The sequence below is a fragment of the Zeugodacus cucurbitae genome, chromosome 6 (genome assembly GCF_028554725.1).
Source record: "Zeugodacus cucurbitae isolate PBARC_wt_2022May chromosome 6, idZeuCucr1.2, whole genome shotgun sequence".
Lineage (NCBI taxonomy): Eukaryota > Metazoa > Arthropoda > Insecta > Diptera > Tephritidae > Zeugodacus > Zeugodacus cucurbitae.
In genome coordinates, this window is record NC_071671.1 from 1,835,983 (window position 1) to 1,859,667 (window position 23,685).

The 23,685-nt window shown below is 37.5% G+C and overlaps 1 protein-coding gene across 4 annotated transcripts in view; it reads right to left on the reverse strand.

The window, feature by feature from the left end:
- Window positions 1-23,685, reverse strand: part of LOC105219708 (uncharacterized) — a 53,931-nt gene that overhangs the window by 11,732 nt on the left and 18,514 nt on the right. For 2 of the 4 annotated variants that reach the window (XM_054233553.1, XM_054233554.1), the window contains exons 3-4: window positions 10,171-10,217; window positions 597-871 (exon numbers count right to left, since the gene is read on the reverse strand). In XM_054233553.1, the coding sequence (XP_054089528.1) occupies window positions 597-871; window positions 10,171-10,217 (322 nt within the window). Of the gene's footprint in view, window positions 1-596; window positions 872-2,947; window positions 3,380-10,170; window positions 10,218-12,556; window positions 13,985-23,685 lie in introns of those variants that run through there. The other 2 variants (XM_011196003.3, XM_054233552.1) reach the window with 2 other exon arrangements.

The window sequence follows — 23,685 nt, forward strand, 5'->3', positions numbered from 1 at the left end:
TAATAAAATTATTTAAAAATGTTTTAGTCACTTCTAAAATATGTATAATAAAAGAGATTCATTCATTTGTGAAATGAAAAGGTCCCCATCTTTACATTACTAGCGTTCGTTCAAATCTATAAACTTTTAACTCAAAATCTTGCGAATGCAAGCCGTTTTCTTTCAGGTATCCCACTGAGTCAGCAACTCAATCTGCCAATATCCATAATAGCGCCATTAAAGCTGGTATATTTATTGAAAAATCGCTGCTTTGCCCTCTAACCCGGCATTGAAATAAATTTTCAAAGTCAGCCTTTAACCCAACATAAACTATTAATCATAGCAGGCAGTCTCCGACGAACGCGTATCCACTGTACATTCTTAAAGCTTTGCATGCAGCCAAATAAATATATACACAAAACCAACAAAGGCATTAGATTGCAAGACTGCCGTTTGCGCCAACAGGCGCGCAAAAGTCAATTAAATGCCTCGACTTTGCAATTTGACTTTGGAAACGCCGCCATTCAATTCGTTTGCGCGCCACAGCGCTTATCGTTTATGACATGCAACCATAAACAACGGCACACAAACACATCTCACTGTTGCCACTCACTCACCTCTGGCACTGCCTGCACCCGTGCGGCGGCATCCCATTGCTCGAACATTGCGTCCAGGCCCAGCATGAATTCCATCGATTTGCGCGAGCGCCGCCGACTGCGCCGCTGCAACTCCTCCTCCGATGGCCTGGCATTGGCTAGCGATTCACAGTAGCGCACAAAATCCAAATCGATGTGGTAACCGTACGGACAGCAATTGCAGTTGCGCACATTCGCCGCGGCAGCAGCAGACGCCACAGCCGGATTGCCGGCATACAATTGTGCCGGCAGACGACCTACAGCAAAGAGAGATAAGCAAAAGAAGGTATCGTTTAGTTAAAGAAAAAGCAAATGAAAAAAATAAGCAATCAAATGGAAATGTGCTCATAAAAATAAATACGTAAATGGTTTATGGGTAGTCGTGTTGGCGATAGATAGTAAGTTATAATAACAAAAACTGCTGCCAAGCGAGCGCGAACACTTTACTAATAAATATAAGAAAGACGCTTGGATGCAAAAGGCGGCATAAATGACGACTAGGCGGGCAAAACTGCAGATTTTACATTTTTTATGATACTCAATAATCTCAAAAAACACACGCTAGGCAAGCTCGAGCGGCTCCAGTGTACTCGTATTCATTCAAAGATATTACCTCGCAGGCAAACTCCCACAAAGCACGTTCACAATAGGTAAATATTTTGTTGAAGGGGACGCGCTGGTGTTGGCATGCGCTAGCGGATATAGGGGAATTTGGCTGTATTAATAGCTGCTTGACGCGGCATCTTGAACTGAGCGTGCGCACGCCTAAGTGGCAATTTTTGCAACCACACAGGGTGTTCATTACTCAAGACACTCATGGTCCAAACAAAAAAGCTATTTCAAGCGGTAAATAGTAAAAAACCAATTAAAAAATTGTACGGAACGGAAACAGTTCAACCTAATTCTCATAAAACCACATGACTTTCGTAATTTTGTGATTTCTTGGATTTCTCTACTGGGTGGTCCTTAAAAATATTTATACGCCGCAGCTATTCGTATTGAAGAGGATCTATGTTGGTAGTCGCAACTCTTTCATCTTCTTAATTATGGTAGATACTCGTACGATGACAGTGGTCCTAAAGCCATATCGATAAGATCGTCTGAGTTAATAAATCGTTATTCAACTTCTTTTCTTGCCACTAATATGCTCTCCAATTCTAAAACGACGAAGAAGACAGAAGATTCCGCTTCCAAGGCCTATTTAACAGTTTATATAGTATATAGCATTTGTCATATAATTGGTATATGTAGAAGGTTCCGCTTCCAAGGCCTATTTAACAGTTTATATAGTATATAGCATTTGTCATATAATTGCTACATATACCAATTATATGACAAATGCTATATACTATATAAACTGTTAAATAGGCCTTGGAAGCGGAACCGGACTATCAGGAAGTAGCAAGATTTGATGAGAACAATAGAAACTTTTGAGAATCACACCGAAGGCATTATGCTTTTCCAATCCATCCGTAAATTTTTTTAGTACATTGCTAACTTGCATGTCTCTTGAAACCAGACTTAGCTATGATTTGCAGCGATCAGAATATTATGGAGTCTAGAATTAGCAGAAAGTTTAGCAATGAAATAGAAAAGAAAACCACTATGAAACTGAGAGCATGCGAGATAGAGTAACACAAATTAGACAAGACAACTCGCCGCCCGCAGTGCCCGACCAACCACACATGAAGCACAGCGAACGACTGCACACGCCGCTTAATGGCGATCGTTAGACGAAGATGTGTGCAAAAATGCAAGATCAACAGACAATAAAAACATGAAGTAGAGATACAATAAAGAGTTATTATTATATCGCTCATTTGTATATGTCATTTTCAAGGTCAAGTTTGAAATTCGAGACACGGCGCTCAGCGCTGCGTACACAAGTTCAGCCGCAACATGACGACTAAAATGAACTGTAAGCGATTCTTGGAATAATTTGAAGGTGATTTAGTGCAAGAGATACATTCAAGCGCAGATCGTAGAACAAAGCAACAAAGCAACGAGCAAACAAATAATAAAATATCTGGTTGTCGAATCGCGCAATCAGGCATAACTAAGCAAACGAGCCAAAAGAATTGGCCACTTATTCACGGTCGTAAATCTTGCGCTTGACTTGAAGGCACACCACAAAGCGCTTGAAAAAATACACAACCAAGCCTCGACAGCACAAAGTTTTTATTGTGCCACACCTGCCATTAGCTAGCCCTTTTTTGGTGGCGCAGCCGTCAAAGTTAGGGTATTATGAGCCAATAAAATTTATTAAAAATATTTTTTACTGCAAAGCCAAGAACTCTTTATGCTGCATGATCTTCACAGTTTGTTGTTCTTACTTGCCAGCTCTTTGAAGCTCTTCAATTGCTTGCGTTGTACGCGCTGCGTTGCGCTTATTGTCCTGTCATCTACTGTCGCGCGTTGGCTAAAATGCCACAGGCCAACCCACAGCAGCAGCACTGCACTCAGAAACATGGCGAACACTTGGATTACGCACAGAAAATAGGATTTGAAGAGACGCGCGACTCTCGAAAAATAAATTAGGAATTCCACGAGGTTCAATCCAATTTTATAACTCAAAACACTTTGGAACACACATTGAACTGTTTAAACTCTCATTTATACGAATTTTTAGTTTTCATCGTTAAATTGCCCGAAAAAGCGCACTAAACCGCCGCACCACCGACATATTACTCGCGCCGAAAGCCAATTGAACTCCACATTTCAGTCAAAATATCAAATTGTTTATCTGTGTTTTTATACTTTTTGAAGAAATGCATACCTTCATTACCGCGTAATCTCTGTTTATAGAATGAGTTAATAGTTCAAGAGTGATGGCCCCCTTTCGGGCGACTCGCGGAAGCATGAAGCGAATCTGATAAGTAAAAGCGAAGCGTAAAAGACTCTGATAAGCAGCGTTTGCTTTTATCTAAATAGGCTGATAGGTTTTTATCAGTTTAAGTGTAAATGAGCGCGCGATAACGTAAGAGATCGCATGCTGAGTACTAAACATACAGCTGTGGTCATAATAATGGAAACAGTTACTGGAAGTTACAGCTTTCCAGAAGACATTTTTTATAAAAAATAATTCAATTTACAACAAAAAATGTATTTTTATATTGAAAAAAAAGTAAATAAATTTAAATTAACGGCATTAATGCATACAAGTGATTCAACGCCTCCACGAAAATGTGAGAAAGTGAACGACAGCCGCAACACGCATAGCCTCTACACGTCAGTTAGCGCCGTCAGTGTTCAATGTGCAAAACGAAAAGCGTGTTGTTGCAGCACAAAAACATAATAAAAAAATCTGAAATTGTAAAAGAAAATTGCAAGTGAAGGTGGCAACGTGCTTCGCATTTTTAATCCGCGAATTTCGACTTCATTAAAGACACGCAGAAAGCGCTGGCTGTCCGTCCGCAGCCACTTTCGGCTGCTGGGTCTTATTAACATTAAATGCTTTGTCGCTTTTTTTACTTTACTGCTGCCGTTGGGGCAACCGCGACTGCAACGAGCATTCATACATTGCTGGCGAAAGGCCGCGCGGCGCAGGGTTGCTTGGTTGCTGCTGTTGTTACAGTAAAAACGTGCTTTGTAAGCGTCAGCAGCTATTATACCTTTTTTGATGTTGTTGTTGTGTTGTTTGTACTGCTGTTGAGTGCCCTCATGCACTGGCCACCGCAATCCGCCTACAAGCAGCGCAAGCAACGCGCCACCAGCCGTTGATTGCTGCCAACGATCCACAATGCCCATTTCTGGCGGAATTTCGGCTGCATCATTTTTTGTTGTTAGTGTTACTGTTATTTATGTCATTTTTAATGCAAGCAGCAGCTTTTCCTCATTGTCACGTTGTAAGTGACTTGCTCAGTTCAGCTTCTTCTTCCGTTTGACGCGCCCTGAGACTGAGACTAAATGCTTGCCAAGCGTCACGCATGCGCCCAATTGACATTTTTTATACCAATTATTATCATTTACTCTTGCGCTTTTATTCATCGTTTTGTATATCTGTATGTCCGTTGCACGCTTGGTAGCGCACCGCTCAACGCGCAGGCGTCTCGTTTTCTCGCTTCTTTCGCTGCGCCTTGTTGCTTCGTTACCTGATTTTCTGTGCCACGCCACCTCCACAAATAATTTAGTCATTAAATTTGACACACATATGCACACGTGCGCACTGAAACACACATACACAGTTACACATGCGCGCATGCGCAGCGCAAATATGCGCTTACAAAATGCAACAGTGGCCACATTGACTTGGTTTTTGCGACTCTTAGCCTTCCATATGGAATTATGATCGATGGACAGCAAGAACGTCACTCACTTTTGGCCGCAAACCGTTTTCGACGTGGACAACGTACTTTGCTCTAGGTGTTGTTGTTAATTTGTATTGATTTCGACGCTTGTTTACATTCGTGCTTATGGACAAGTATGAGTGGCGGTACGTGAGCAGATCGCTCGTTGCTGCCTTGCACGTTGCACTTTGTTTGCAGTTTGCGGTTATTTACTTTTTGTTGTTAATTTTTGCTGTGTTGAAATTACGCGCTCGTATTTCACTCGTTTTTATTTGGTCTCTCAGCTTTAATTGTGCTGTTATTATTTTCTTTTTGATCTCAATATCGCCGGCTTTTTGGTTTTAAAGTATAAATTAAGTTGTACGTTGCGTACCCGTGGGGTTTGCTGCACATATATATGTATGTATATGGCTAACGGCACTCTGAGTCGAGTTTTTTATTGGGTTTTATGACGCAAGTATCATTTATGTTATTACTTAATACATATTAGCTAATATGTTGGTGAAATAACGGAGATATATTTTGAAGCTAACTTCCAAAAATACCAAACTGAGAGGCGCTTCACTAAATATAGAAGCAAAGATCTTAATTTATCATGAATTGTGAAATTCAAGTGCTTTAAAGTACCCTACAGCAACTATTCATAGATTCTAGAAGTTTTTTCTAAAAAAATCTAACCTCAAACTAATAGAAGCGCCAGGAATGCTTCAAATTCGTAATAATCTAATCCAGTTAGGTTTCCAAATCTGTAAACAACAACAACATTTCGGTGAACCCGAGCTACAATATGGATCTTGGTGTGTTCAAAAAATAGCGAGAATCTCCACTGTTTACTTTGTCTGTTAAAGACTTCGTTGCTTGTTCGGGACTTGATGGCCAGAAACAATACTGTAACGATGCCATAGACATAATAGCAAGAAATAATTTGCTGTGAGACTTTTTACTATTTTCAAAAGCAAAGAGAACCTTCGTTTTAAAGCTTACGAGAAATCGCTGAAAGAGCCTGAAAATACTGTCCCAAAAATAGAGTTTGAGAACCGTTTCGATGATTGAAAGAAGTGCTTTCATATCAATTGGAGACCATTTTTAAGTCAACAACAATAATGTAGACGAAAAATGTTTTTTTTCAAAAAACGAAAATTCCCGTTATTTTTTGAACACACCCCGTATAACACCCACATGAAAGCACTCTATGGAACAATGTGAACAATAAAAAAAATAAAAAATTAAACAGTTAGAAAAAAATATGGCATCACTGCTGGCGAAATATGGCATATAGGCATTAAATTCAAGAAATTTATGACATTCAAGTTTCAAAACTGCGTGTTCGGCATAAATGGCAGCAAAACGTTTGGCAAATTGCTCCACCGCAACACCAAAATAGGTTAGGAAAGCTGAGACAGAGTATATGTTAATGTTTTGTTAGCAAAAAAATATATACAAAATGACAAGCAGCTGCAACAAACAATGAGCCACGCAAACACCCGAAAAATATATAAAAAAATATAAAAATAAAATAAATAAAAAAAACTAAAAAAAAAAAATATTTTTTGTTGTTAAAAAAAAAATATTTTTTGTTGTTAAAAAATTATATACTTTTTTTTTGCTAAAAACAATTCTTAAATTTTTTTTATTTTTATTTTTTTCACAAGCGCCAACTATGTTGCAACAGCATAACAACCCACGCAGCGCAAATGCAGCCGTGCTACCAAAAGCGGCAAAGCAAGCGACTGCGGCGAAAACACCTTAGCAAATAAGAGACAAAAAACTAATATTAATGAAAACAACAACAAAATCAGAAATCTCAAACATATTGCGCTCACATGGCCAAAAAAAAACATGTATCAAAACGCATAAAAGCCATATAACCAAACCAAAAATTGATGACGTAAAATTTATGGCCGCAATTTCCGTTGCAGCAGCCGCGCTGGAGGTGGCAAGCGCGCCAAAGGAAAAACGCTTGGAAAAAATCGCGAGTGAGTTGCCATTTTTACGCGCGCACGAAATGTGTAAATTGAGACGTTTAATTGCCGCTAGTAGCAACAAAGTTGTGCACTTGCGCAATAAAAGTCAGCATTTTTTTCCACAAAAATTTTAATTTTCAAGTGAGAAAAAATCTCAAAATCAACGCTGATGATGAGTTACAGCGTTGCCACTTTGGGTATGCAATAAATAAATCATTTTGTATGCGTAATTACTTTAGCGCCCACACCAACACGAAAAAGGTTAATAGCACTATTTAATTAACTGTTGTTGCCTGTTGTTGTGATTGCTGTAAGTAGTAGTAGCAAAAATAGCAAAGCAAGTTGCTGGCGACATGCGACCGACCGGATGTGTGTGGGGCATGGCGGAAAATGAGCAGTTGCTGAATATGAATGAAATAGTTGCGCAATCCGCTGATTTCAAGCCAAAATGATAAAGTACGTACACTAGAGTGATTGCAAGCGCGCAAATTGTTGTTTGAGAAAAAAATCTGTTTAGATTCAGCTTTTTTAGAGACACTGAGACACTGCAGTTAGTTGTCGAAATTAAGAAAATTGGCGCGGTAGAAAATATTAATTCATAAATTTGTGGGCAGTTTTTTCTACCGAAATGTTGTGTCATTCAAAACCAGATTATGATTTCAATCAACCAAATTGTTTGCAGCAACAAATCGCATGCAATTCACTGCAAGTCCACCTACACTCGTCTACAAACGCATTCGAATACAACGCAACCAAAAATAGCCAATTTGAAAAATGACTAGTAGGTGTATTAGTCAAATGACGCTGCTTCAATTAAAAAAAAAATTCCAACAAAAAATTCAAAATAATTCAAAAAAAAAAATTTAAATTTAAATTGTTTTTTTTTTTCAATTTCCAACGAAAACCAGTTACTTGCTGAATACAAATTTGTTTATTTAGTCAGCATAAATATGTAATAAAAATTATAATATTTTTTGTGTATTAACTTTTGGTGACTTCATTCATGAAATTTGTTACCCAAACAGCAGTTAAATTCAATTTCTCATTCATGTCTCCAATAGAGTCCGAATTTCGACGACGCCAACGCATTTACAAGCAATTTATCATTATTTACCTTTTACTCTACTTATATGCTATCTTTTGATTTGTCTGACCTTCATTGATAAAATAACGATTCATATAAATAATATCCACCAATAAATATATATGACTTTTGTTGTTGGCCACTTAAGCTGCAAAGTAGCAATTACTTTGAAATATAATACTTCAAGGGCAATTATGACACGGGCAGGTGTATTGATTTTTATTAATTTCTAGCAGATATTTATATTTAAAATGTATTAAAAATATATTTAAAACGCGCTTTTGAAAGCAATTCCGCTTCAGAAATTACTCAGCAGTTAAGAACCCCGCTCTTTATGTTGACTACCGCTGTCTACCTAACTCTTCTTAAAATCAACGCCGTGAGCTCATCGAATGTGCACGTCAAAGCAATTAAAGCATCATCATTGAAATAGCTCATTCGTTGCTTTTTTGTGTATACTCGTATAATGCAATCAAGATCACTTCAAGATCAGACATTGTTTCATTCCTCATGTATAGTTGTTGTTGTTTACTTGTTCTGTGTAATGATTACTTTGTGAAGTCTATCGAGTGTTCGTGTTTAAATAAGAAACAATATTATTCATAAATCAGCAGAAATAAATGAATTATGAGATAACTCTTTGGTAAGAAACATATGCTTGTACAAAAAGCTTGTTTATTGATGACTAATGATGTTCTAGCATATTTTCTATATTCAACAAACATCTAGTATGAATTTTGTATTTAAAGTAGATACGTTAAATAAAGCATGGCTGTACGAGTACGTTTACCACCGTATATCGCATAAGACACAAATAGGTTAGGTTAGATTTGTGGGCAGATCTCTGCAAAAACAGAAGAGCTCACTTAGACAGCCTGGCGCTGTCCTTTGTGGTACCAATAAAACTCCATGTGGATCAAAGACCTTTAAGATTCAGCAAAACGCTTGGAATCCGTTACAAATTTCTTAAGACGGCTAATATCGATTCTAGCCAATTCACTAGGATCGCCGAAAAAGCGCCTTCCGAGGTGTTTCAACCTTAGTCTGGCAAAAGCTGGACAATGAAGAAGGAAGTGCTTAGATGATTCCATCTCGCCTTCCTCCATACAGCTTTGGCAACTTGCATCTGCTACGATCCCAAGTCTCACCGCATGGGTACCCATTGGACAATGTCCAGTAAGTACACCAATGATCGCGCTGAGATGGACCTTGCCCAGAGAAAGGAGTTGAAAGAACCACTTACGCTCCACAGAGGGCCAAAAGGACCTCGCCAGTGCACAAGTACTGGTAGTTGACCAGCGTTTGACGAGCAATGTAGCTAGGACACACTCCCTTGCAAGCTTGTCCGCTATACAGTTACCAACGATCCCGCGGTGACCGGGTACCCACACTAGTTGGATAGCAAAATAGCTGGAAGCTATTGATAAGGATCTAAGACACTCCTTAACTAGCCCAGAGCGTACTGTCATCGATTCCAATGCCAGTATTGCCGCTCTGCTGTCTGAGTGAATACATACCTCTCTAAAAGAGGTCGCCATACGGAGCAGTGCGTCCACTGCTACTTTGATCGCAGCGACCTCTGCTTGGAAGACACTACAGTGGTCAGGTAGCCTAAAGCTGGTATTGATAGAGAGGTTTCTGCAGAAAACTCCCCCTCCCACCTTTCCCCTTAGCTTCGATCCATCCGTGAAAAGGCTGACTACACTTCTCCTCCATTGACTTCTTTCTTCCACAAATAGGTATGTTCAAAAAATAACCGGAATTTTGGGAAATTGTTCGAAAATAGTCCCGAATCGATATTATGCGCTCATACCAATGCTTCTTCCAATCGTCGAAACAGTTCTCAAACTCGATTTTTGGCATAGCCTTTGACTCTTTCATTGGCTTCATGTATGCTTGTAAAACGCCGACCCTTTTGAGGTCCACTTAATTTTTTGGATACAAGAAAGAATCACACTGCGCCATGTCTAGTGAATATGGAGGCTAGGGTATCGTTACAGTTTTTTCTTTGGCAAAGAATTCACAAACAAGTCCCTTCATTGGACTGAGAAAATATTTTTATTAGAATATCAAAGAAAGAACTTTTTCACTTATTTTCTTGACTCATTTATGAATTGAAAGGACATATCCATGAAGAATTTCAGAATCAGACATAAGCATACATATAATATATATATTTCCATAAATCCAAATCATTATTTTCACCACAACATTTCACTCACCATTTTCTTCGCCGAAAAGACGCGGTGCATTGCGCATCACCACCGACCTGCAACGAGAAAAAATTTATAAAAATCCAATTATTAAAATAAACAACTTTCCGAATGCTAATAAACAAGTGAATGATACAATTATGCGATGCTCACATAACGAGTGGCACTATATGATCCAGAAAAATGAGACTAAACCACTTGGAATTGGCGCGCAACATTTCACGCATCATTCAACGGCAGCGCAACATGCATCATCAACAGATGCAACAGATTTTCATAATTAATTGCATTGGATGTGGCAAAGAAATGTGAAATGCCAACCAGCGACAGACAAATAAACACAAACACAAACAACAAAAGTGTCGCCATGGAGCGCGCTTTAATCATATAGACTTTGACTGCCTCACCACACAGCCCGCCGCTTGGCATTATCTTGAATGTGCGCTGTCATTAAATTAAGCATAACAGGCGCCCAGAATGCTGCCACGGCTGCTGCACGCTTGTTGCCCGCTGGCTTTATGCCTGCTTCCTTTGGCCTTTTGTGCAGGAAAATATTATGAAAATAACATAATTTATAGACGTGCTGATTTATGGCTGTCGAAGTTGGCGTGAAAAGTGAAAATATTTATTCAAAAATTTATATGCAGCCACCATCTACTTGGCAGTCGGCTGCATTGTGGTGGAGATAAATTGGATGTCGAAACAAGTGAAGTCGCTGAGAGATGCGTAGAATTATGATATAAATACTACTTTTTATTAGAGAAGTTTTTTTTATCAAACAGTAAAAAGTCTTATAGCATGACTATATGATATATGTATATGACCGAGGTGTGTTCAAAAAATAACGGGAAATTTTTTTTTTTTATATTTTACTATGTTGATGTACATGCACTTGGAGCACGATTTAATTTTCCATGTTTTCAAAAATGAAATTTCGAAAATTCCCGTTACTTTTTGAACACACCTCGAATGGCTGATATTTTATGTGTTTAATAAAATAAATAAAATATAGAGATTTGGAAACAAGTCTTCTTAATAAAATTTATCATAGACTTGTTTGAAATTTGAACCACTGTAATATAGATTGGACAGTTAGTTCTTCATAGCAATCTTATCTCAAAACAAATCTCTTAATTCTTTGAAAATCTTTTGATATAATTTTTTATACACAGTTTCAAAAAGCTCTTCGCCAATAACAAAATCAAAACAATGCTTCTCCACTATAGAGTCTCATCACTTTCCTCTGCACTATTCTTAGGTTGCGCCCTTTCATTCCATTATAATTCCTGGTGTGTTGTCTTCATTCTTATTTTGTTTTATTTTTACATTAGAGCATCCGACACTTTACAGCTACTTTCCATTTTTCATTTCGTTCTAAAAGTCATTTGTGGCATTACACCCTTTCAAATGTTGGATTTTCCGCTTTTCGGAAGTGCTTCATAATTAATTTGGATTGTCTGGAAAATAGTTTTCCAAGCAAGAGTAAGGCTTTGATATGTAAATACCGTTGTTTTTGACAAGAGGCGTGTGCGTCATAATTAAATTTTAATGGTTCAATGTGATTTTTTGGACGAAGCAGAGGAAAAACAAAAGAATATTTTAATAAAGAAAAAGTTTGTGTGGAAATGGAAATAATAACACTTAGAGATTTCGGAAAAAGATTATTTATACTAAACAGATGTATAAGTTTAATTGAGGAACAAAATTTCTAAAATAATAAATTTCAAAGAACAACTTAACTCGACTTACACTTTCAATAGAAATCGAACGATTTTCAAATATAAAAAATGACTTATTTTTCAAAAATAAACTTAAAAAAAAAACTTATAAAAAAAATTAAAATATTGACGAAGTTCAAATTAGCAAAAAGAAATTATTATTTTTTGCAAGTTATCGTAAATCGAGTTAGTCCACCCCACAATTGCGCCAGATAACTTCATTTATTATTTTTTTTTTTACAATCTTAAAGTTAAGTCGGCTTAACGCAATAAGGTTAATTGGATTGATTATTGTGACAGCTAGTCGTGTTTTCAAATTAGAAACGCTTGCGGATATGCTACTACAACAACTTAATCCCATTGAGATAGGTTTCCACTGGAACTGAACTTTGGCTGAACTTTTGTTTCTTTGAAAAAAAGCAATAATTTTGTGATTATAGATAGACGCTACAAGCGCAAATCTGCTTACATCAAAAGCGAATTAAGCGCATTAGCTACACTACTCACTTACTTACTCTTACATAATTATAATAATTTTTTTTTATAATTTATAATTTATTTTTTTTGTTTTTTGAATTTTATTGCGAACAGCCACTTCTATGGAACTCTAACACAAACATTCTTTTTAACACCCACGCATTACTAAACGACTTAATGGAAATTGCTACTTGTCATACCTCCAAAAGCGCCTGACGGCCTCCTGTTCGCTGGGTGATAAATCTTTTATTTTCGCCTCGAAATTCTGTTCCCACTGCGCTGTGTTGTCTGCTGACGCTGCGTTAGTGTCACACGACGCTGGCGATAAAATCACCGGTGACACACGGCTGACACCATTTAATTGATTCGCGCTGGTGACGCTCATTATTGCAGCCAATTGATAAGAATAACAGACAGAAGATTGCAGAAAAACGCTTTCGAACAGTTTGTTCGACAACAAATTTTTTTTATTAATTTTTCGCTACAAAACTTTAATTAGGCGCCAGTGATTGGCGACTTGAAATCACTGATTTTTTTCTAAATTTTTATTGTTGTTATTTCGAATGCATATTGGCTTTACTTTAGTCATAAATTTAGTGTTTACAACACTTAGATTGCTAAGGAAATTAATTTGCTGATAACAAACAGTTGGTCAATATTGATAGTGGAGTGTGAAAATATTGTGCAATATTTTTATTTGTATTTGCTTTGTTGTTATTTGTACGTAATGAATTTTAAAAGCAACTTTTTGGAGCACTTTTAAATGGAAATTCCATACTTTTACATTTACTCTTCACTCTTGTACCACTTCTCTATATAATTCCGTATGAACTCCGCACACTCTTGTACACTGTACCACAAGATTTTAATTTAATTTAAATCACTTTCGCACTTTATACACACTAAACACTTTCGCAATGAAATAGTCTTCACACACAAAAGCAACATTCATTAGCATATTTGTTGGCTGGCTTTTAGCGAGCTTTGCATTAGCTTCACGTGCTAAAACGTTTCCACAATCACACACAATTTGCACTTTATTCACTTAAAATGTAAACTCATTTTTATTTATTTACTTTTCCACAAACCCCCGTCACTTCACTCAACACTTGAAAGGTGGGTACACTTTTTCCAATAAGTATGCGCCTAGCGCCACTATTGCACACACGCGCCTTCACCTAGCGAACGCCAACGAACGATCGATCACCTCTTCGAATACTCGTACACCAACCGCACGCCAAATGCGTTCAAATCAGACTGAATTGGCCGCGCTGACTGGCGTTCGACACCGCACACAACACCGAACCGCAAGCACCGCAGCAAACTGAAAGATCTCAACTTATGCGGCTGACTAACTCAGTGACGCATCTCGACTGACGGCGCGCTAGTCTACCTAGAAGATCACCGCGATCACCGGCGCCACCGCGTTGATGAAGCTACAGACTGCTGACTGTTGCACGCGACGCACATAGATCATTTCGCGCTGCATTTCTTAGCCTTCATGCTGGCTATTTTTCTTGCCACTATTCTGCTTATTTTTATTTCCTGCTTTTATTTGCTTTATACCGAAGCGCTTTGATCTTTGAGAGTTGATGAGTTTGCGCTGAACCGCAAGAAATCACTGCTGCCACCAAACTGACTGGCGCGCGTACGCTTTGGAGCCTCACAAGCCCACCAGCAGGCAGGCAGCAGCCAGCAGACAGTCGAGTCAGCAGAAAGCAGGCAGCGACGGTTGAAAACAAAAGCGTTCAGCGCTGAGCCAAGCAGTAAACAAATACGCTTAGATAGCTATGTAGCAAAGACTGTACATATCTCTGTGTGTCGAGGTGTGTTGAGAAATGTAAATACGATACGTTAATTAATAATGCTTTCTGATTTACTGGCAGGCAGGCAGGCAGGCAAGACAAAACAAGTAGGAAGCAAAAACTTTGCGCAGAAACAGCTGAGCTGAGAATTATTGGGCTCAGCCAAGGCAATAGTGACGCTGCCAGCGCTCTCGTCAGGCATTTCATACAAACACAAAACCAGTTTCACAATGGCGACAAGCGCTTGCGCTGCAGCTCCAGCTCCAGCTCAGTTTACGAAAATTTTATAAACACTACACTTAATGCCTATTAAAGCGCTCGGCAAAAACAAAAACAAAATATAAACAGCAGAAATAGTCGCAAAAGTCAACCGCAGCGGCAACCTCAACTCCCAAGCGTCTACTAAACTGAGTATATTTCTTCACATAAACACACACACATGCATACAAATGTAGACTTTTATGTGTTTATAAAACGTTCAAAGTGCTCGTATTTGTTGTTAGTTTAGTTGTTGCGTTGTGTGTATTGTTATAATTTTCAACCCGCCATTTAACCGATAAGCTTTGTGCCTAAAGTCAATAAGAACATATATACCAAGGTATACATACATACACGCGTTTGGCTTCGTCTTGTAAGCGCCTATGTGCCCCGATGTAACTACAAGCATTAAGTTTTGTTTTTGTTTTTGTAAATGGTTTTTATACTATTTTTATACAGTTCATTTGTTGTTGTGCCAGCTGCATTTACTTTGACTTGCTCGCGTTTTATTGCTGATTTTTTAGATTTTTCCCTCAGATTTGGGTCTAATATCTCGTAGGTGTATATCAGATTTTTTTTTCATATTTCAAATGAATTAAGCCTGCTAAGAGCTCACTGTTCAACCAAAAAAAACACACGTTTTCAGAATTGCCAACTCAACTTCTTCTTGCATCAAAGATAACGGTAAGTTCTATCATGAGATCAGCTCTTAAGGTGTCAAGTTTACACTAATACATGCACATATACACGTCTAAGGGGGTGCATAAACATGCAAATCTCTGTCGAAGCTTTCATACACCTCAAACACACACTCTTTTCCTTGAGATGATTTGGATTTCTTGAGTCACGCAATCCATTATGAAGCAATTACTTCAAAACTTTTCAACCACAACAACATCGAGAGCTATTATCAAGCATGTCATCATCATCAACAGCATCGTCAATGACTTCTAACCCCAAACAAGCACTCATCATTTATTGTCTTTTATGTCAACAATTTGAAGAACATCAACGAAACACAACAAAACCAAAACGAAAATCAAAATGAGGCAACACAAACACACAACAACAACAACACGAGACACGTAAGGAATTTGAAAACACCTCCGAGAATAATTTTTGATTTCATTCAGCTTGTTAAACTTACAAAACAAAAACAAAAGCAAAAACAATAATAATAATAGCAAGACATAAACCTCAAGTATCTATAAATACATATTAAAAACATATTTACTTCCCCTCCACCCGCCGATTTTGATTTTCAAACGCAAACATGACACCGTCACATTTGAAGCTGTGCCATGCACAGTGGTGTCAGGTCATTAAAAATGTCATAAAAACTGAGAATACTCAAGAATGAAATTAAAGTGAAATAATTCTTTAGTGTAGGTGAAGGAAATAGGTGTCACTGCGATAAGATTGCAGCACACGACGCTTACAACGCGACGGAAATAAATAAAAAACGAGCGAAAATAATAATAAAAAAGAGCGCGGCACGAAAGGTGTGAAGTGCAGCCGGAAAAGCTCAAATTTACAACTCACAAAGTGTCGGAGATGTCAATCAGCGCTGAGGTGTTCTATGCCTGGAGATGGTTTAGCGCTACGCGGCGCGTATTGACACTTCTCACTTGACAGGTTGATAATTTGACAGATGTCAGCGGTTTTCGGAGCAAACATGAGAACTTTTTTTGGACCGGAAGCAAATGGAGGAAAGGGTGGAGTTGTTTATATTTGTTTAGAAGTACTCTTAGATATTTTTAAACTATTTTTCGCACTTGATATTTAATCTACGTGAGCTCATCAATTATATTACTTATTACAACATTTAAAATAATGTTTGCTCTCATTCAAGTATTATCAGCACAAAGTTATCAGCGTTGGTCTAATTAAAGTGTGACAAGACCTGTCATTGAAATATTTGTTCGATTTGATTTTACTGCAGCTTATACAGTGAAAGAATAAAAACATTTGAGCGCCGTAAAAGTGTCATTAGAAATAAATAGAGATAAGTGAAAGGTTAAAGGTTAAAAGAGCATGGTGTGATGCCACGTTCAATATTTAATGATCTCATGGTATTTAAGAGTAGCTTAGAGTTAGATCAATTTATTGAATCGTCGATTATCATTACTTGACTTCAGTTGTCGATTTAAGGAAAAAATTAAAAAGGCAATCTCGTTATAGAACAATTTTGAAACTCATAAAGAAAATCCATTTACTCTTAAGAAACACTGTTCAAAATGTCTATAAATCAGGCTTGCGTCCTTATCATTAAAATAATTCTTTAGAAAGTCTTCCAATTGTACATGCACACTTTCTGACTCCGATTTTCTCATATAAAACTCGTTATTATTCAAAGAATGTTTGACAAAGCCAGTTTCTGTTAATATTATAAATACAACAATTTGATAACAAAACCGAAACCACATATAGAGATACTCACAAATCAGCAAGTTTTTGGTTCAACAAATACTGAAGAAACTAAAGCAGATGGATCTTAAACATCAACCATACAAACTAGCTTAGCTTAATTTATTTAAAACGTTAATTTACGAGCATTGCGCTTGAATTTTAATTTTGCGGCTTCACAAAAGATCAATGAGTTCCCAGAAAAAAAAAACAAAAAAACCCAATGTGTTATTTACCAAAACATAACTGCAAAGTAATGTGTTATTTTTAGAACTTTAAGCGGCTTTAACAGCTTAAAACGAAGATAACCGGACGCCAAGCTCATTAGCTGGTGATTCGATGAAGTTATGTCATTACATTAATATGCAAAGCACTCGTGCTGGTTGACAATTTATTGTAAAGCGCCCTCGAATAGTTGCTTTAACCCTCTATTTACACATTACAGCTTACACTTGTTGACATTTATGACAGCAACTGTCGAGCTTGTAACAGTTTCAAATGCTAGTGACTGCCTCGCCTTCACCCCAGCTTAAAACACGAAAAACATGTCGGTAACTTATGAGGGGAGTGACGAAATCTTTGCTGATCATGCTTAGAGATTTAAGTACACGATTGCAAAAAATACACAGCGCGGAGAAACAGCTGATGAGTTTTAAGCAAATCTCAAAATCATGAGCAAACAGCTGCTGCTTGCAGTGTAAGCGAAAATAGAAGAGAGAGAGAGAGTGCAACTCTCGTTGTCTCCAGCTTTACTAACTAGATTTTATAGATTAAAGTTTTCCGTAAAGTTTCAGCAATTTCTCACAGTGTATTTTAGCCAAACAATTTGTAATGGTTTATAATTTTCAAGTTTTCTCAGCACTTTTGTTTTGCTTCTCTCTTTACAATTTGTTAGCAATAATGAGAGTGAATACATCATGCCTACGCACTTAGCATATTAAGTTCACAAATCAATCAATTGACGTTTGTGTCTATTTTATTAATGATTAGCATGCGTGTAAGGGCTACAAAAACAAAAGCAATTGCATCACACTTGTTGTTGCAATGCATGATTTGTTAAGTGGAATTGCATGTATATATATATATATATATTTGGCGTAGGAACCGCTTTAAGCGATTATAGCCGAATCCACCAGAGCGCGCCACTCATTCCTCCTTTTTGCTTTTTGGCGCCAATTGGAAACACCAAGTGAAGCCAGGTCACTTTGCACTTGGTCTTTCCACCGGAGTGGAGGTCGTCCTCTTCCGCGGCTTCCTCCAGCGGGTACTGCATCGAATACTTTCAGAGCTGGAGTGTTTTCTTCCATCCGTACAACATGACCTAGCCAGCGTAGCCGCTGTCTTTTTATTCGCTGAACTATGTCAATGTCGTCGTATAAATCGTACAGCTCATCGTTCCATCGCCTGCGGTATTCGCCGTTGCCAATGTTTAGAGGACCAAAAATCTTGCGCAAAACCTTTCTCTCGAAAACCCCAAGAGTCGTCTCATCGGATGTTGTCATCGTCCACGCTTCAGCGCCATACATCAGGACGGGAATAATGAGCGACTTATAGAGTTTGATTTTGGTTCGTCGAGAGAGGACTTTACTTTTCAATTGCCTACTCAGTCCAAAGTAGCACCTGTTGGCAAGAGTGATTCTGCGTTGGATTTCAAGGCTGACATTGTTGGTGTTGTTAATGCTGGTTCCCAGATAATTGCATGTAAGCTAATAAAATATAGCTACTTTTACAACCAACCGACTTGGCGCCAACTTGTTGAAGAAATAGTTGAAAGCGCAATTGAAAGTATGACATTAACAAATGGATTTACAAGTTAATGTAATAGATTTTTAATCAAAAGTTGATTTTAATTATTCAGCGCACTTAAACACCATTCAGCAACCTTTTTCTTATAAAAAACAAAAAGAACTTCGAGCTTTAATTTAAAAACAACGCATTCAGCTCAATTCAGCGCCTATATTTTGCAGCTGCGGCTGTTTATAGTAAGATAAAAATACAATTCAGCGCAATTATAAGAGAAAAATATAATCCAGCGCTATTCAGCCACTAATTTTTCGTACCATTAACACCTAAAGATTATTTTTACTTTTTCTTAACTCTCAAATTAATGTCCTTGACTATAAAAACGTACACATTTTCAACTTTAAACATTTTTTACGCCTTGCCTTAAGCGAATCGCAGCACGAAATGCCAACAATGCAACAAGACATCTTCTACTCGTTGCGATTACTTTCGCCCATAGATCAACGCCAACGCTAATGTCAACTCATGCCACATAACTGCTTACGCCACATAAATAATGTCAAATTTTCGCCTGCCACCACAATTTAACGGCGTAAAAAATAATATAGCATGCAAATTACAAATATCGCATGCGATTATATATTTTATAGCATGCGATAAATTTTCTACCCAATATATTTGTGGCTTAAATGGTTAAATATGATTGCCGCACATTTCGCATAAAACAACGTCTACAAATTGATCATAAGACAAATGAGGCAAATGTTGCCGCTGGCTGTCACACCGGCGTAGTCATGCGATGGGTTGCATGTTGCTTGTAGTAAAAAAACTGTAAAAACGCAGATATGTTAATGTTTGGGTGTGCACATGCGACCAAGGCTAAGACGGTTTTTATGTTTGCTAAATTTGTATTTTTTTTGTTGTTTTCTTGGCAAAATTGTTGTAAATTATTTGAAATTTATTGTCCAATTGGCTTAAGGAATTTATGTGGCACACACAGCGGGATATTTGATGCCCGCTGACGTCGTTAAAGTGCAAAAATAATGAAATGCCAATGCGAGTAATTGGTGTGAAAAATGTGACGAACAAGGCGCTGAACGGTGTGATCTCGAGCAATTGATAACCGTACCATTTTCGGTTACAGCTATGGAATTTTATATTTGCGGATCACTATACGAGTGACTACTGTACTGAACGCTTTCCTCCGACATCGAACGTAAATTGCTTGATTCAGCATTTTACCCAAACGGCAATTCATCTCAGCGCTGACTATTATCTACCGATCTGCCGCTCACACTCTTGCTGCAATTACCTTTATATATACAAATGATTCCCATTGATCCCTTGCGGCGTTACACGGTCGCCGCGCTAATCGTGCTACAATTGGCGATGCGCATGCGCAGTTTCCGTCGCTTTGTTATTAAATTGGTTTTCATTGTTTTATGAGTGTATTCAGCAGCAGAAGTGGCGTCATCAGCGCTCGATTCCGCGAAAGAAGTTCACCGCAAAAAACGTGTTCAGCTGATGACTTTAGTTATTTGATGTATTCGCTGCAGCGTAGCCGATTTATTAGCGTTCGACAAAAGCGCTGAATAGCTGTTGAATGGCTTACGAAAGTTTATATTGTATTCATTGTTCTCAGTAAACACTTTAGCACTAATTTTAAAAGAATTTTTAAGTACTAAATACCACATATTTCTAATCACATGAATATTACTTGAGCTTTTCATATAAAATAGAATAATATAAATTATAATTAATATTGTTTAAAAATTTTGTCAGCGCATTAATTTTTAAGTGTTTTATTAGCATTTAATTAAATTACCTTACAACATTTTGCGCTCAAGAAGTAAAATATATTGTAAGCACAATGTTTATTATTCAAATTATGCAAAAATCTTCTATACTTGCAGAAAATTTTGTCAAGCAAGCTGAAATAACGCGAGCTACGTAACTCTATAGCGAACGCCTGTCATCGAGCATCATTGAAGCATTGAATTCACGTTAATGAGAATGATCGGTGCAAGTGCAACTCTTGCAGCAATACAGGGGTATCTACAGACTGACAGACGAGTCAGCTAAGTAGTTAGACAATTGCTGATTGTGGGATAAGTGGACAAGAGCATTCACAGTTTGACATGCAAACTGCAACCAACAATTCAGCAGCTGAGCGATCGACAGGCGGTTTGTCTTAGCATTAGATACCTCTAATTCAATGAACAATGCAATGTTTATATTGAGAATGCTGAGAATGTGCATAAATTATTATTCAGCGAAAACATCGCATTTTTGCACACAGCTCTCTTGTAAAAAAGTTAAGATTATAATTCCATTAACATACTTTTTATTGCAATTCACCTCGATCGCCAGAATTACAGCTTTTCAGCACATTTCAATGTCAGTGCAAATGCAACCCTACATATTGGTGTAATGCAATTTGCTGATTACCATGCCATTAACTAGACACTATCTTGAACCGACTAACGGCTAACGAGCTTTTCAATCAGCCAAATTGTAGGACATCTCTGATTTTACTGCTCCAACACACTTTTTATTGCCAACGGCTTATGCGGCTATCGTGTCTTATTAAGTTTTTCCGCTATAACTATATTTCGCTTAATGGCATCCGTTATAGCATCTTCGCGGCCGTGGCACTCATGCTATCTCGCTGCGCTCGTAAACGCAATACGATTAATGTAACGCACAATTGCGTGAATTTAAACGCTTTTCGTTGCGCTCTTGTCTACAAAACGGTACATGACGCACCACGTCTTCAAACGCCTATCGCGCTAACCGTAAAAATAACATAAGAGCTTTTTAATGAGTACTCAAGTGGTGTGGTAATGGGCATTACTTGCATTTTTTTTTCGAAAATAAAATTGAGGAACTCGCAAACTGAATAAATTAGCGAGAGCATGCCATGGAGTTGGAGTTCTTCTAATGTAAATTTTATGGTTTTTTGACGGAACTGACAACAGAGCAGTGAAAAGTTGAGATGCGAAATATTTCGATGAAGTGACTTAGCTGAATTGGCGCTGAATGACTGATGTCTCGCACGAAATCTAAAATTTTTTCCATCATCTGGCCTTTTTTAATGTAATTTCAATTGCTGATAAAGCATGAATACCAGAAAGAGAACATAAGTTTGTAAAAACGTTTGAAATTATAGCATGCGATATATTTATAACCTAGGACTGAACGCATGCGCTCAAGTTTTGTATTGTTATTCTACAAAACTCATTCAAATGCTAAACATTTTAGACACGTACGCAAAACTAAATAGTTATGCTTTGCATTGCAATTACAATACATACTGCCAACTGGGGCTAAGCTGAGCTTAAGTACATACAAACAACACAAACACTGTGGTGTTAATGAATTTTAACAAATTCAAAATAGGTTAGGCGTAAAAGTTCAAGTATTTGTGCTGATGTTTGGCCAAATACAAAAATGAGCTAAGCTTTGACGAACAACCATTGCAAAATAAAAAATAAAAAACTGTTTCCGTTTATTCGACAACATTCTTTTACTCGCTGTTTTGTGTTTTTTTTTTTAACAATGAGTGAATACGAGTTGCTTCTCAGCACTCTTTTTCGCTTTTTGTAAGGTATTCATATATAAACTGGAAATAGTAGTATATTTAGTCTTTAGATTCTTAATGGTCTAAATTTCTTCCTCATAAGTTGCTTACTCGCCTGGTTGTTTTTTGCTTTCGCGAAATGATCTCCGCATATTAATTCTCATTAGATTAATGACTTTTCAAACAAAAGAAAATAAATTTTCAAACAAAAAAGGTTTAAGCCACAAGCCATGCTTGGACGCGAGCACAACTTGCGTCCACCGTAATGACTGGCGGTCATTTACTTTTGTATTGGAAAAGAAAAAAACAATTAAGTTCCACCTTCCATAAACTTTTTTGCAGAGTCTTCGAGTGCTTAATTGATTGCGCGCAACTAATTGATTGTCAGAAAAAGCCAAGCTGTCAGATAATTGATTTGGAGGAAAATTATATTCTTCATATGTTGTAGAATAGTTTGAGCTTAGCTTACTTATCTTACTTATTTTTATTTTATTTTCTGTTAATAACGGCTTGTCAATGCGATTATAACGGGTGATTTTTTTGAGGTTAGGATTTTCATGCATTAGTATTTGACAGATCACGTGGGATTTCAGACATGGTGTCAAAGAGAAAGATGCTCAGTATGCTTTGACATTTCATCATGAATAGACTTACTAACGAGCAACGCTTGCAAATCATTGAATTTTATTACCAAAATCAGTGTTCGGTGTTCCGCTTTTTTATCGACAAATTTTGTTCAGCGATGAGGCTCATTTCTGGTTGAATGGCTACGTAAATAAGCAAAATTGCCGCATTTGGGGTGAAGAGCAACCAGAAGCCGTTCAAGAACTGCCCATGCATCCCGAAAAATGCACTGTTTGGTGTGGTTTGTACGCTGGTGGAATCATTGGACCGTATTTTTTCAAAGATGCTGTTGGACGCAACGTTACGGTGAATGGCGATCGCTATCGTTCGATGCTAACAAACTTTTTGTTGCCAAAAATGGAAGAACTGAACTTGGTTGACATGTGGTTTCAACAAGATGGCGCTACATGCCACACAGCTTGCGATTCTATGGCCATTTTGAGGGAAAACTTCGGAGAACAATTCATCTCAAGAAATGGACCCGTAAGTTGGCCACCAAGATCATGCGATTTAACGCCTTTAGACTATTTTTTGTGGGGCTACGTCAAGTCTAAAGTCTACAGAAATAAGCCAGCAACTATTCCAGCTTTGGAAGACAACATTTCCGAAGAAATTCGGGCTATTCCGGCCGAAATGCTCGAAAAAGTTGCCCAAAATTGGACTTTCCGAATGGACCACCTAAGACGCAGCCGCGGTCAACATTTAAATGAAATTATCTTCAAAAAGTAAATGTCATGAACCAATCTAACGTTTCAAATAAAGAACCGATGAGATTTTGCAAATTTTATGCGTTTTTTTTTTTTTAAAAGTTATCAAGCTCTTAAAAAATCACCCTTTAGTAATTATTAAGTCTTAGAAACCACATATTCCAGTGGTTGCTTAATTTATGTATGATAAATGAAACATTTAAATT